This window comes from Zalophus californianus, chromosome 5, assembly GCF_009762305.2.
Source record: "Zalophus californianus isolate mZalCal1 chromosome 5, mZalCal1.pri.v2, whole genome shotgun sequence".
In the NCBI taxonomy this organism is placed as follows: domain Eukaryota; kingdom Metazoa; phylum Chordata; class Mammalia; order Carnivora; family Otariidae; genus Zalophus; species Zalophus californianus.
The window spans coordinates 1135531-1150906 of NC_045599.1; the positions used below are offsets into that span (position 1 = coordinate 1135531).

Here is a 15376-nt window from a genome sequence, read left to right on the forward strand (position 1 = left end):
GCTAATCGCCTGCATGAAATTATCACTGCAGCCAGCTTGTGCTCTGTGGCTCTGGTGGGTAGTGTAGGGGAGGAAGTGGGGGAACAGATGGTGGAGATAGGTCTGTCAGGCTCTGTCTCCTTCCCCATTGCAGTGCTAGCCTTGGAACAACAACAGGAAGAACAATTACTCCTTTACCTAGCTTGTATAACATCAATACTTTTCTATTTTCATACTCTTTTTCTCTTTCTTTCCCATTTTGTTATTGTTATTTTTTGAGTATCAGACCTTTTAGGAGAGACCTTTATATTTGATTTGATGTTTATAACCTGAGGAACAAACACATTTTATTTCTAACTTTTCTTTATCTTTTTCTTTTTTAAGTTTTCCTACAAGAGGTTTCTTTTTGTGTGTTTGGAAGAGGACAAAATATCGGTATTCTGGAGATCTAAGATTTCTGAAGAACCGGAAAGTCCCTCCCTCTTCTGATTCTCCAATCCTGGAGTTTCCTTGAAAGAAAGGTGAACCTGGAGTGTTAGATTTATTCTCTCATGTTTCAGCCTGATTTTTTTTTTTTTACCCATGTGCCTTTTTCTTTTCCCCTCCCCTTCAGAATGTTTCCTGCCTTCTCTACCATGCCCATTCCTTGGCAGCTCATGGTTGGTAGCAGCACAAGTCAGTGGTCAGATGCCACGTCCTGCCTCATATTGTGCCCATCATTGGTGAAAGTGGAGTAAAACTCCGGAGCTGAAAAGCAGAGTCACAGTGAGAGAATGGGGAATTATCTCCTGAGAGAATTCAGGTGAGTCTGAAGCTGTTCTTTGTTGGAAGAACAGGGAGTGGGAGACTGGGTGTATGCATTTGGAACAGCAAGACTGTGGTGCTTTAAGAGGTTTGAACCTGAAGAAAACATTCTTTAAGAACACACAGTGACCCCTCACCACCTCAGTTTACTCACTCTTTTGCCTTTCTTTGGAACCATGGTAGGTTGCCAGATTCTGAAAACAAAAATACAGGTTGCCAAGTCAGATTTGAATTTCAGATAAACAAACTTTTTTTTTTTTTTTTTTTTAGTGTAAGTATGCCTTATTCAATATTTGGAGCATTATTGCATGGGCCATACTGACACTAAACAAATTGTTGTTTATCTGAAATTCAAATTTAACTGTCATTCTGCATTTTATCCAGAAACCCTAGTCTGTAGTCACTTGAATCTTTCTATACCTTTCTATCCTCATCTGGGTGTATGGTTTATCTTCCTATTCATCAACTTCATGGGATCTGCATGAGAATAAACAGTCAGGTTCTTGAAAATTATGGATGCAAAACAATGTACTCAAATGCTTTTGATTTAAGTAGTGCTTTCTCTTGGTGATTTTTAGCCTTCCTCATCTTTGAATGCTTTTTTTTTTTTAAGATTTTATTTATTTATTGGACAGAGAGAGAGAGTGCACCAGCAGAAGGAGTGACAGGCAGGGGGAGAGGGAGAAGCAGGCTCCCTCCTGAGCAGGAGCCTGATGTGGGGCTTGATCCCAGGAGGATCATGACCTGAGCCAAAGGCAGACACTCAACCGACTGAGCCACCCAGGTGCCCCTCAAATGCTTTTGAAGTCATAAAATAGATATGGATAACAGACATTCTTTTTATGGCTTGCTTAATCTTAAAGGATTTTCTTTATAGCACCTCACTCTCCCATCCATTTACTCTACCTCCTTCCAGTTTAATTATAATTATATAACAAGACTAGATTTTTAAAATTAAGATATAATTGACATATAACATTGTATAAGTTTAAAGTGCACAATTTGTTGATTTGATACATTTACATATTATAATATGAGTACTACCATAGTATTAGCCAACACTTCTATCACATCACATAAATTATCACTTCTTTTTTGTGCTTGGAATAATTAAGATCTAGTTCCTTAGCAAGTTTGAAATTTACAATACAATATTGTTGATTATAATCACTGTTTTGTGCATTAGAACTCCAAGACTTATTTATCTACTAGTTGCAAGTTTGTACCCTTAAACAATATCTCCCTAATTTTTCCACCTCCAGCCCTGTTCTACTCTCTGTTCCTAAAAGTTCAGCTTTTTAAAATTCCACATAGAAGTGATATTTGTCTTTCTCTGTCTGACTTATTTCACTTAGCATAATGCCCTCAAGTTCATGACATGCCATGTTGTCACAAATGGCAGGATTTCTTTTTTTTTTCATGGCTGAATAATATATATGGGCATATTCTATCCATCATATCTATCTATCATCAATCATCTATCATCTATCTATTTTCTACCTAATCTATCATCTATCTGCTACATCTTGTTTTTTTTAAACTTTTCCACCTTCTGGGTGCCTGGGTGGCTCAGTTGGTTGGGCGACTGCCTTCGGCTCGGGTCATGATGCTGGAGTCCCAGGATCGAGCCCCGCGTTGGGCTCCCTGCTCGGCAGGGAGTCTGGTTCTCCCTCTGACCTTCCTCCCTCTCATGCTTTCTCTCTACCATTCTCTCTCTCAATAAATAAATAAAAATCTTTAAAAAAATAAAATAAACTTTTTCACCTTCATTTTATTTTATTTTTTTACATATACACCACATTTTTTAAATTATTATGTTATATTAATCACCATACATTACATCATTAGCTATTGATGTAGTGTACCATGATTCATTGTTTGTGCGTAACACCCAGTGCTCCACGCAGAACGTGCCCTCTTTAATACCCATCACCAGGCTAACCCATCTCCCCCTCCCCTCTAGAACCCTCAGTTTGTTTCTCAGAGTCCATAGTCTCTCATGGTTCATTGCCCCCTCTGATTTCTCCTCTTCATTCTTCCCTTCCTGCTATCTTCTTCTTCTTCTTTTTTTAAAATATAATGTATTATTTGTTTCAGAGGTACAGGTCTGTGATTCAACAGTCTTGCACAATTCACAGCGCTCACCATAGCACATACCCTCCCCAATGTCTATCACCCAGCCACCCCACCCCTCCCACCCCCCACCACTTCAGCAACTCTCAGTTTGTTTCCTGAGATTAAGAATGCCTCAGATCAGTGAGGTCATATGATACATGTCTTTCTCTGATTGACTTATCTCGCTCAGCATAACACCCTCTAGTTCTATCCACGTCATTGCAAATGGCAAGATTTCATTCCTTTTGATTCTGCCACATCTTCTTTATTCATTCATCTATTGACAGATGCTTAGATTGTTTCCATATCTTGGCTATTGTGAGTAATTTTGCAATAAACATGGTAGTGCAGATATTTCTTTGATATTCTGTATTCATTTCCTTTGGCTGTATATCCAGAAGTGGGATTGCTGGATCATATGGTAGTTCCATTTTTAATTTAAAAATTGTTTTCCATAGTGGCTAAATCAATTTATGTTTCTACCAATAGTATAAAAGAGTTTCCTTTTCTTCACTTCCTTGCCAACACTTAATACCTCTTCTCTTTTTGATGGTAGCCATCTCACAGGCGTGAGGTGATATTTCATTGTAGTTTTGATGTGCATTTCCCTGATGATTATTGATGTCGAGCACCTTTTAATGTAGCTTTTGGCCATTCTGTTGTGTTCTTTAACACAACTAGATTGATCTACCCATGGCAAAACTCTAATCACATTACTTCTGTGTTTCAGGGTACATCCATTTCCCACTACTTAACATGTAAAGTGTAGACCACTTATTTTGGAATTTAAGGTCTTATATATTCTGTTTTAATAACTCCCTCCTTCTTGTTCTCTTCTCACTTTGGGCATTGGCTCCACTGCCTGGCTTAGCAATGAGCCTCTAATCGGTTGTTTTCTGTTTAGTAGAGAATCTCTCAAGGGTAATTGTTGCCTTGAATATATCTTTGCAGTCCCTATGTCTCTCTAGAACTTAGCACAAAGCAGGGACTTAAAGAAAGTAAAATTAATATGGTTAAATATACTTTCCTGCCCTTTCTACCATAAATATGTTGCATACCCTATACCCTTATCAATCTGACCACTGGTTTACCTTTTGATTTCAAGCTTTTGTGCACTGGCTATCAAAACTCTTACTCCAAAGTACATTTTCAATCATCTTTACTTGTCAAAATATTCATTCTGCAATGCCTGGGCCAAATGTGACATCTTCCTGATCTTTGCCAGAAATTATTCTTTCACATTTTTATGACTTGTAAATGGTTTATAAACGTTTATGACACTAACCACATTCTACCTAGTGCCATTAGATTATGAATCCTTTGATTACAATGACAGTGCCTTTAAAACTTGAGCATCCCTGAAACTTGTGCTTATACTCTATGGAAAGAAGTTTTTCTATAAATGATTTTTGGCTAGTATGAAGAAGCATATGTAATTCTCATTTGAGGGAAGCAGAGGACAAAATGATCTGCTTCAGAATACAGAGACTTAAAGGAACTTTCCATTTTTAATTATCTCCCTTTCTGAATTGATTGTTAAATTTTCTGACATACATCTGTTACCATATTCTGATAGAGATGGCGGTCTTTGGGAACAACCATGGACTTTTACTTTATAAACATTTAAGCAGCAAGAGGATGCTACTTCAATTCAACCATATTGGAGTGAAGCCATTTAGACTCAGAGAGATGGAAATGTTTTGGTTTGCTCACATTTGCAGTTGCAAAGACCCCTTCTCATTCTGCTCTTCAGTCATTGCTCTCTGCTTAGGGTTCTAGGCCTGACTTTTTGGAGAAGTCCATTTGCTGGGTTTTGGTTCTATTTGTTTTTTAAGTTTTTATTTAAATTCCAGTTAGTTAACATACAGTGTGATACCGGTTTCAGTTCTATTTTAAAATCCATACAGACACAAAGAGGAAAGAGGAGGACATTGATTCAGGAGGTCTCACCATAGGTATCTGTGAATGAGACCTCCACAGTCCAACATTCCCACACACTTCACAGCAGCCAGATTCAGTGGCACTCAAGGAATTCACAGGACTGAACACAGTATTCAACTTGCATTGATAATAACAAGTGATTATGATTTCAGGCTTTCTCTCTGTCCACATAGTGTTAAGAATTTCACAGGATTATCTCATTATTTTTCATAACTACTGTATGATGTGGTTGTTGTTATTACCCTCATGTACTATGATTGTGGAATCAATCATTCAATCAATAGGTAAGTAAGTAAATAAATAAATGTGAATTGCATAGTTGGATATATTTACTAACTGGTGATGGAGATCTTTTATTCCCAGTAAGTAAAATATAGGTAATTTCTGTGTAGAGCACTCCTTTTATTGGTAAATATTATTATTATTATTATTATTTGATTGGTCCTTAGTAATGTTTTTATATTACAAAACAATTTTATTTCTGTTGTTAAGAATCTGTTTCTTGATTTGTCTCTCTTATTTTTTTCCCTTTGCTCATTTGTTTTGTTTCTTAAATTCCACATATGAGTGAAATCATTTGATATTTGTTTTTCTCTGACTGGCTTATTTTGCTTAGCATTATACTCTTTGGCTCCATTCATGTTGTTGCAAATGGCAAGAATTCATTCTTTTTTATGGCTGAGCAATATTCCATTGTACATATACACCACATCTTCTTTATCCATTCATCAGTTGATGAATACTTGGGCTGCTTCCATAGTCTGATTATTGTAAATAATGTTGCAATAAACATAGAGGTGCATGTATCCCTTTGAATTAGTGTTCTTGTATTCTTTGAGTAAATCATTGGTGAACTTTGGAAGGCAGGTTAGCAGCATTGCTTGGAGCTCATACAATTAGATAAAAGGGAAATGGAGAGTTTCCAATGAAAGTTCACCTGTGAAATCTCATCCTGCTTTTCCTGTAGTACAGGATACATTCGTTGGTTTCTCTGATTCTATATACCCATACCCAAAGTAAGGATATGAATATTACCAGATCCTAGATTTTGTGAAGATAAAATGAAACAATGCATTTATGTTAGCAAGAACATGGTAGGTGATTAACCAGTATTAGCTGTTATTTAACTACTTATAGTGCTTTGAAGTTGAACTTGTTTTCAGGTTCTTGAGCTATATATTTTGTTTCAATGAACCAGTCACAGGAATTATGTGGTTCTCAAGGAATCTCATTCAGTGCACTGTAGGTATGATTGAGAACAGGTTGGAAAAATTCCACCTCATGGAACTTATTCTAGCAGGATGAAGGGGTTGCAAACAGTTATATAAATCATATAAATCAGTTGGTCATAAGGACTATGACTGAAACATAGCAGAAGGGAGGGTGTGATACTATGGAGACCTGACTTCTGAGGAGAGACCTGGATAATTAAGAATGAGCAGGTTAGGCAAGGATCTGAGGGATTAGCTTCCAGACAAAAGACCGTACGTGAAGACCCCGAAAAGAGTCTGAGCATGGTGTGTAGTGGGGTGAAAAGGAGAGGAGTATATGAGGTTAATGAAATGAGTTGGTTCACTACTTGGCCACTCCTCATCCCACCCTGATTACCCTGAGTTCGTTTTGTTTTTTTCCCCCTCTAAGTTTTACTGAGGTATAATTGGTGACAAAAAAATTGCTCCTAGTTAAAGGATACATTTTGTTGAGTTTGGACATATGTGAACTCCTGTGATATCATCACTACAATCAAGGTATTAAACATATCCATTACTTTCAATTTCCTTGTGTTCATGTGTGTGTGTGATAAGAACACTCAACATGAGATCTACCCTTTTAACATATTTTGAAGTGCACAGTATTCTAAATTATAGGCACTATGTTGTACAGCAGATCTTTGGAAACTATTCATGCAACATAACAAACTTTGTATGCATTAGGCAACAACTCCCTAGCCCTTGGCAGCCACCACTCCATTTTCTGCTTCTAAGAGTTTGACTCTATTCAATTTCACATATAAGTGAGGTAATTCAGTATTTGTTCTCCTGTCACCAGATTAACTCATTTAAGCATAATATCTGTAAGGTTCATTCATGTAGTTGCAAATGGTAGTATTTCCTTCTTTTTTATGGCTCACTAACTTTCCACTGTATGTATATGCCACATTTTCTTTATCCGTTTATCTATGGAGAGACATTTGGGTTGTTTCCATGTCTTGGTTATTAGTAAATAATGCTATGGTGACCATGGATGTGCAGACAGGTCTTTAAGATCTTGATTTTGATTCTTTGCATATATACTTAGGAACAGGATTGCTGGTTCATATAGTTATTCTATTTTTAATTTTTGAGGAGGATTCATGCTGTTTTTCCTAGTACCTGTACCATTTGCATTCCTACCAACAGTGCACGAGAGTTTTAATTTCTTCATACCATTACCAACACCTATTATTTTTTAATTTTTTGATAACAGCCTTCCTAACAGGTATGAAATAATAACTCATTGTGTTTTTGATCAGCATTTCACTCATAATTATTTATGATGAGTATGTTTTCATATACCTATTGGTCATCTGTGTGTCTTCCTTGGAGATGGAGGGAAAACAACATAATTGTGCTCAAAGAGTTGAATTCAAACATGCATTTTGATGGAAAATGCTTTCCTCTCTTAGGGATTAATCAATATTTTTGGAAAATCTATATGAGCACTCTTGGCCTTAAGAAAAAAATTAGAGAAGAGATCTCAGTGGATGTTGATTTAAAAAAAAAAAAGAAGCCCTTTCAAGAAACACTGCACTTAATCACTAAGCTGTAACTTAAGAAAAATTACATAGCTAAGAGAAGATGAACACTTGTCAAGGTCTTTTTTGCTATTAAGTGATGAAGTTACAGTGTGATTTCTGTCTTCCCTTTTTTTCGGGGTTTATGGCATGATGATTTAATATATCTAATATACTGTGAAGTGAGTATGAGGGTAAAATTTCTGATGTCAGGTCATGTGTCATTTCCACTATACCACAATAACCTCTTTTTTCAGCTAAGGCAGAAGGTAATGTGTTAATGCCCATCACCCATAAAAATTCTGTTCTTTGAAAGATGTAGTGAGATTAAAGGGCATGTTACAGGATGCCTGGATGGCTCAGTCAGGTAAGCATCCAGCTCTTGGTTTCTTTGGCTCAGGTCCTGATCTCAGGGTCCTGAGATTGAGCCCTGGGTTGGGCTCCATGCTCAGCACAGATTCTACTTGGGATTCTTTCCCTCTTCCTCTTCCTCCCCCTCTGCTCTTTGCCATGCTCTCTCTCTTTCTCTCTCAAATAAATAAAATCTTTGAACGGCAAAAGAAAAAGGAAGTTAATGTATTTTAGGTAGAAGCACAGAGAATGTGCTATAGAAACAAGAGGAATAATGAATGTAATTCTGATTTGAAATGGCCAGAAGGAAGGTCACGTTTAAGGAATTGCTGTATGCATTGTGCTGCAAATGTTTAACAAGCTAATGAAAGTCAGAAAAGACTTTCTAGACTGAAGGGACAATATGTGAAAATGTATAAGAGTTTGAAATATCTGATGGAATGACAATTAGCTGTCAATAAGAAGCATATTGTTCAAGAATAGAGCCAACAGGAAAAGAAGTTGGAAATGAAGTTTGGTATTTGATGTTGCAGTCTTCAAAGGCCCATAGGAACTAGTGATTCACTGGATATTTGTGAATTGTAGAAAGATGTAATGTGGCTCATATTTTAGGGAGAAACGTCTGTCCTCTGTGAATTAGATGGAATGACAGACAAAAATGGAGAAGTTAAGAAACTTAAAATATACCAAGCAATAGATGGTAAAGGGCTGAAATTTGTCAGGAACAACCAAAATGGAAAAACAAAAGTTTCAGTTAAAGTAAATGCATTTCCAATGATTCATCTTGATGTTTGTCAGTCATTTAGATCACTGATGTGGTATAAGAGAAGGCTAAGATTATTTCCCCAAATGAAATTTAAAGTTACTCCTGGTATCTCCCAGAGAGCTCTCCATCATTAGAGAATCTTGGAATATACTGTATGTATATGGAGATGGAGGAGACACAGAAGCAGGGAGAACAGGGATGGATTTTACGTGAGGTGATACTGAGTTGGGAAATTCCCAATTTCCACCTTGGCTGTCAGATCCTCAACAAATGTACCAGGTGAAGGAAACAGAACTGATAAGAAATAGACACTCATTCTACATCATGAGTCACCTTCATTTTCTATGACAAAGTGTTTCACTGTCTCCAGACCCAGCCATTACCCCGGGTCAGCCAAGCAACAAAAGAGCCACAGGACTTGTACCAAAGGCTCTCCAGATTTTATTCTCAGTCACTCTAGTCCAATGGAATTAATGAGGAAGGGAAATGACATTTATGAAGTTATTGAAGGGTGCCAAGCATGTTATATAGTTGGTCTTAACTCCTAATGAGCCTATAAAGGAGATGTTATTCCAATTTTTACAAGTTTGGAAATTTAGGTTAAAGGATTGTAGTTTCACAGTAGGAAAAGGTAATTTAAATCCCTAGAAATAAACCAAACAAGACTCCAAAGCCCACTGGCCTTCTCTCCTTACTTGAGAGAGGTCTTCTATAGGACTCCTTTCCATCTTAAAAGTGAGCCCATGCTGTGCCCAGGAACTTTTCGACGTTTTCAGAGGGGATTAAGGGGATGCGATGCAGCATTCTAACTGTTGCTCATCTATGGTATTCTTTGGGTCTTCATTCTCCTGTGAAGGCTCCTATATTTTCTTCCACTGTTAGGTGACAAAGCTATTTCTCTAAATTTTCTCTGGCTGACTTTCTTATTTAGATCTTTATTTTCCAGTGAATAAAGCATGAAGTAGGGGTTTTACTTTTTTTTTCTCTCCAAATAGTGAGTCAGATTTTGCAACTTCAACTTCATTTGCTCTTTTCCCATTGAATTATGGTCACTTCTTTATTACATATCAAGTTTCTACATATAGATAGATCTGTTCCTTTCTACTTAATTTCTCTATATTGACTTAGTTCTTGTTTGTCTTTACTAGCAGCATACTGTTTTTATTATTGTGACTTTGTAGCATCATCTGGTATCTGGTGTGTTGTCATCTTCTATGACATCATAGAGACTTGGCACAGGAGATATAAACCATGGCAGATTTTTTTTTTAAAATAAGATGGGTTTCAATATAAAGAATTAGGTGCTTACAAAATCATTGGAATGGCTGAAGGTGTGGGTTTGAGCCTGGGCTCTTGTAAAGATACCCTCACCCTACAGAATTGATCCAGGGAGCTATTGTTGCTGAGGAGGCTTTTTGAGTGATTCCACATTTGAGAATTCGCCACCAGCAATGTCTGTGAGGTTGGAGAATGGACACCAGAATGTTGATGCTGAAAAAATTCCCACCTCTGAGACTGATTGTCAGAGAAAGAGCCACAAAAGGCCTCTGGGCACGTTGGACAGCACCTAATTTACAGCCTGAACAGTGGCTGCAAGTGAGTCCTAGAAAGGTAGCTAGATGTTGCTTTCCCCTCTGACCAGAAGGAATGTGGAATGGACATTGACATTGCCTGTTAATAGTTTCCAGGACATGCCTTCTTTGTTCTTTGTTTCAAAACTGATTTAGCTTTTTGGGGACTTTCTCTTCCCACATTTATTTAACACTGAATTTGTTAATTTTATCAAAAGTACAAACTTGAATTTTGATTGGGATGACACTGACTATACAGATTAATTTGAGGGAAAAATGCTATGTTTATGCAAATATATTAATCAATAAAAACAATTATTTATATGGTATTTATTCAAGTCTCTCCTCATGCATTTTGGTAGAGTTGATAATTTTTGTCTTTCTTGCATTGTTAGGTTGATTTCTAGAAGCCACTTACAATAGTCTATAAAGTGTTTTATTTTCTAGCCTGCTATTGTTGAAATGCTACTAAATTTTGTAAGATCAGCCTGGCTGACCTTCTCATTTCTTTTAATGCTTTGTTAATTTTACTGGGCTTTCTACATAGTTAACGTAGCATCTATAAAGTTAAAGATTTTTCTCTCCTTTTTCATCTTACAACTAGTACCTTTTTTCTTGTTTTATGTCATTATTATGTTTAAAACTATCAATGTTCTTGGGTGTCCTTGTCTTGTAAATGATCTTAGATTTTTTTTTTCCTGAATTGTTCCATTAAGTTTGCTGTATGTTTTTGGTATATTGACCTTATCACAATAAGGAAGTTTCCTCTTATAATAAGTTTTATTGTTTAATTTTTATTGTTAATGGAACTAGATATCATCAAATGCATTTTTTGAAACTATTAAGATAAACTTGTAATTTTTCTCTTAGACCTCTAAGGTGGTAAATCATGAGACTAAGTTTTGTTTTTTTAAGATTTTATTTATTTATTTGACAGAGACACAGCGAGAGAGGGAACACAAGCAGGGGGAGTGGGAGAGGGAGAAGCAGGCTTCCCGCGGAGCAGGGAGCCCGATGCGGGGCTCGATCCCAGGACCCTGGGACCATGACCTGAGCCGAAGGCAGACGCTTAAGGACTGAGCCACCCAGGCGCCCCAGGGACTAGGATTTTTTGTTGATGACCTACCCTTTAATTTCTGGGATAAAACCTACTCAATTGTCAAGTGTGTGTTATTTTTACTGAACTTTTAGAATTAGTTAATTCATATTTTATTGAGGATTATCATATCTATTTTCATGCATAAATTAGACCTGTAATTCTTTTCTCCCATTTATTTAATTTTGGACTGAAGAGTCTTCTAATCTCATTAAATGGATTTGACATTATTTTCTGTTTTTCTATTTCTGGAACATCTTTTATAAGAAGATATATTTGTCACATGAAATTTGGTAAAAATATGGAAACATGTTGGCTAGACTATTTTGAGGTATGGGTGATATTCAAGTGACAATTTTTGCATTTTGTTTTTCTCAGATATCCATTTTAAGTCATCATGTTTATTATATAGCTGTTCATACTACTTATTTTTTTATCTCTGTAGTACTTACTTCTGAAATTTGTTTTGATTTTAGTTTTATTCCCCTTTTCTTTTTACTTAAGTGATCCTGCCAGATTTTTGCCCATCTTGCCAATATTATTCTTTTCTGATATTTGGTTCTCACATTCATTTCTGCCCATAACTTTCTTTGTTTCCTTTTTCTTTTTTCCTAGGTAGATAGATATCTTACTTTGTCATTTTCAATCATTTGTGTTTTCTTATGAAAACAACTCATTTTCTTCACATTGCCCTTTATCTATATCCTGGAAATTGTCTTCTGTGGTTTTCACTATCATTTTATTAGTGTTTTAGGAAATTTCCTTTATGTTCTCATCTTTAAAATAAAGATTACTTATTATATTACTTAATATCTAGACATATGTACATTTTTAGGTACTTCATTGTTGATTTTTAATTTTATTGCTTGATAAAGAAATAGAATGTAAACTGTTGATTTTTTGCATTTAGATTTCCTTTGTGGAGTTATAATGTCTTAAATTAATTCCAAATATTTGGGGAGTTAAAAAAAGAATTAAAAAAAAGCCAGGAAGTATGGAAAAATCACCCATGATCTCAACACTGACCAAGATACATTTTTAAGATTCATTTAATGTCTATTGTCTTAATGATAGAGTATAAGATGATACATTATTTCAGCCAATAAATCTTTGTACATCACCTATGGCCTGACATTATCTGAACTCTGCTTGATTAAAAAAATTACTTTGTATATAGCAGAATTTAGTGCCCATTTATGTTCAGTAATAATGACATGGAATTCCAATTAGATTCCTGCTAATGGTAAGGATTTTATGTTCCTGTTCTTAACTTTAAAATACAAACATCCCATTGGGGAGGGTATGTGCTATGGTGAGCACTGTGAATTGTGTAAAACCATTGAATCCAGACCTGTACCTCTGAAACAAATAATACATTATATGTTAAAAAAAAAAAAGAAGATAGCAGGAGGGGAAGAATGAAGGGGGGGCAAATCGGATGGAGAGAAAAACCATGAGAGACTATGGACTCTGAAAAACAAACTGAGGGTTCTAGAGAGAAGGGGAGTGGGGAGATGGGTTAGCCTAGTGATGGGTATTAAAGAGGGCATGTACTAAATGGAGCACTGGGTGTTATATGCAAATGAGGAATCATGGAACACTACATCAAAAACTAATGATGTGGAGCAAGATGGCGGAGGAGTAGGAGACCTAGATTTCGTCTGGTCTCAGGAATTCAGCTGAATGGGGATCAAACCATTCTGAACACCTGTGAACTCAACAGGAGATCAAAGAAGAGAGTAGCAACAACTCTCTGAACAGAGAAGCGACCACTTACTGGAAGGTAGGCCGTGCGGAGAAGTGAATCCGAGGCGATATTCGGGAGGATAGACGGCGGGGGAGGGGGCCTCCGTCGGCCGCTTCTGGCAAGTGCTAGAGCCGCGGAGCACAAAATCGGACCTTTTAGAAGTCGGCTCCGCGGAGGGACGTCGCTCCAGTGGCTAAGCAGGGGGTGGAATCCTCCCGGGACAGTGTGGTCTCAGGACCCTTGGGGTCACAGAAAGACCGGGGGAGCCTGAGTGCGGCAGAGCTCCCAGGGATCGGAGCGGGGAAGCCGGCTGCAGAGACGGAGCCGAGGCGCGGGCTCTCAGCTCGGGGTGGCCATAAACTGTGATCCGCGGCCCAGTCGGGCCACTGCGCCTCCAGTAGGGACCCAACAAGCGGCAGATCCGGGGAGACCCCCCTTCCTCCCCCAGGAGGAGCGGCGCGGGAGCGCACCGCAGGGATCTGCTGGGTTTGGAGACTCCACACGGGGTCGGGTGCCGGAGATAGCAACGCCCGGTCACAGGCCGGGGGAGCACGGAGTGCGGCCGGAGACCGGGGACAAGGGAGTGACTGCTTTTCTCTGTGGGCGCACTGAGGAGCGGGGCCCCGAGTTCTCAGCTCCTCCGGGTGGAGACTGGGAGGCCGCCATTTTCGCCCTGGTCCTCCAAAGCTGTACCGAGAGCTTGCAGGGAACAAAAGCTCCTGAGATCAAACCCGAGCAGCTTGCTTAGCCCGGACGGACAAGGGCAGGGCAATTCCGCCTCCGGCAAAGACATTTGGAAACCACAGCAACAGGCCCCTCCCCCAGAAGATCAGCACGAACAGCCAGCAAGCCAAGGCCAAGTTTACCGATCAAGGAGAACGGGAGAACTCCAGCGCTAGGGGAATACTGCACATAGAATTCATGGCTTTTTTTTTTTTTTACCATGATTCATTAGTTCATCAAAGTTAATTTTTGTTAACTGTTTTTTTTCTTTTTCACTTTTTCAACCAACATCTTATCAATCTCTTTTTAAAAAAAAAAACATTTTTTATTTTTCATTTTTAGAGTCATATTTTATCCCTTCATAGTAGTTACCCTTATTTTTGGCATATATATATAAGTTGTTCTCTCTTTAAAATTTTGAGATACAGTTTCTTCTAACAGATGAAAATATACCCTAAATCACTAGTGTATGGCTTTGTTCTAGTCTCCTGCCTGATCACATTCTCTCGCCCCTTTTTTTTAAATCTTCTTTCTTTTTTCAAACAACTTCTTACCTTATCAAGTCCTTTTATAAAATCTTTTATAATTTTCATCTTTACAGTCATCTTCTATCCCTTCATTGTATCAACCCTTATTTTGTACATATATGTCTTTCTTCCTTTAAAATTTTAGGAGGCGCTTTTTTCTAACAGACCAAAATACGCCCAAAATCTAGTGTATGGCTCTGATCTATGCACTAGCCTGATCATATTTGAACACATTCTGCTTTTTTTGTATTGTTCTGTTTTTGTTTTTATCTTTTTTTTCTTTCCTTTTTTTCCTCTTTCTTTTTTCTTTCTTTCCCTTTCTTTTCCCCTGGTTTCAGGTCTTTTCTGATTTGTATACAGTATATTTACGGGGGACGTTGTAAACCTGTTAGCATTTTGTTCTCTCATTCATCTATTCTCCTCTGGACAAAATGACAAGACGAAAAAAATCACCTCAACAAAAAGAACAAGAGGTAGTGCCATCAGCCAGGTACCTACTCAATACGGACATTAGTATGATGTCGGACCTAGAGTTCAGAATCATGACTTTAAAGATACTAGCTGGGCTTGAAAAAAGCGTGGAAGTTATTAGAGAAACGCTTTCTGGAGAAATAAAAGAACTAAAATCTAACCAAGTCGAAATCAAAAAGGCTATTGATGAGGTGCAATCAAAAATGGGGGCACTAAATGCTAGGATAAATGAGGCAGAAGAGAGAATCAGTGATATAGAAGACCAAATGATGGAAAATAAAGAGGCTGAGAAAAAGAGGGAGAAACAACTACAGGATCAAGAGGGCAGAATTCGAGAGATAAGTGATACGATAAGACGAAACAACATTAGAATAATTGGGATCCCAGAAGAAGAAGAAAGAGAGAGAGGGGCAGAAGGTATATTGGAGCAAATAATAGCAGAGAACTTCCCTAATGTGAGGAAGGAAACAGGCATTAAAATCCAGGAGGCACAGAGAACCCTTCTCAAAATC

General features: G+C 37.6%; 1 protein-coding gene across 2 annotated transcripts in view; it reads left to right on the top strand.

Annotated features, from left to right (window-relative positions):
* The first annotated feature begins 405 nt into the window (after positions 1–405).
* GCSAML (germinal center associated signaling and motility like) overlaps positions 406–15376 on the top strand; it is a 51818-nt gene continuing 36847 nt past the window's right edge. For both annotated transcript variants that reach the window (XM_027624391.2, XM_027624392.2), the window contains exons 1-2: positions 406–500; positions 593–781. In XM_027624391.2, coding sequence (XP_027480192.1) covers positions 753–781 — 29 coding nt within the window. In that variant the 5' untranslated portion in view covers positions 406–500; positions 593–752. The remainder of the gene's footprint in view (positions 501–592; positions 782–15376) is intronic.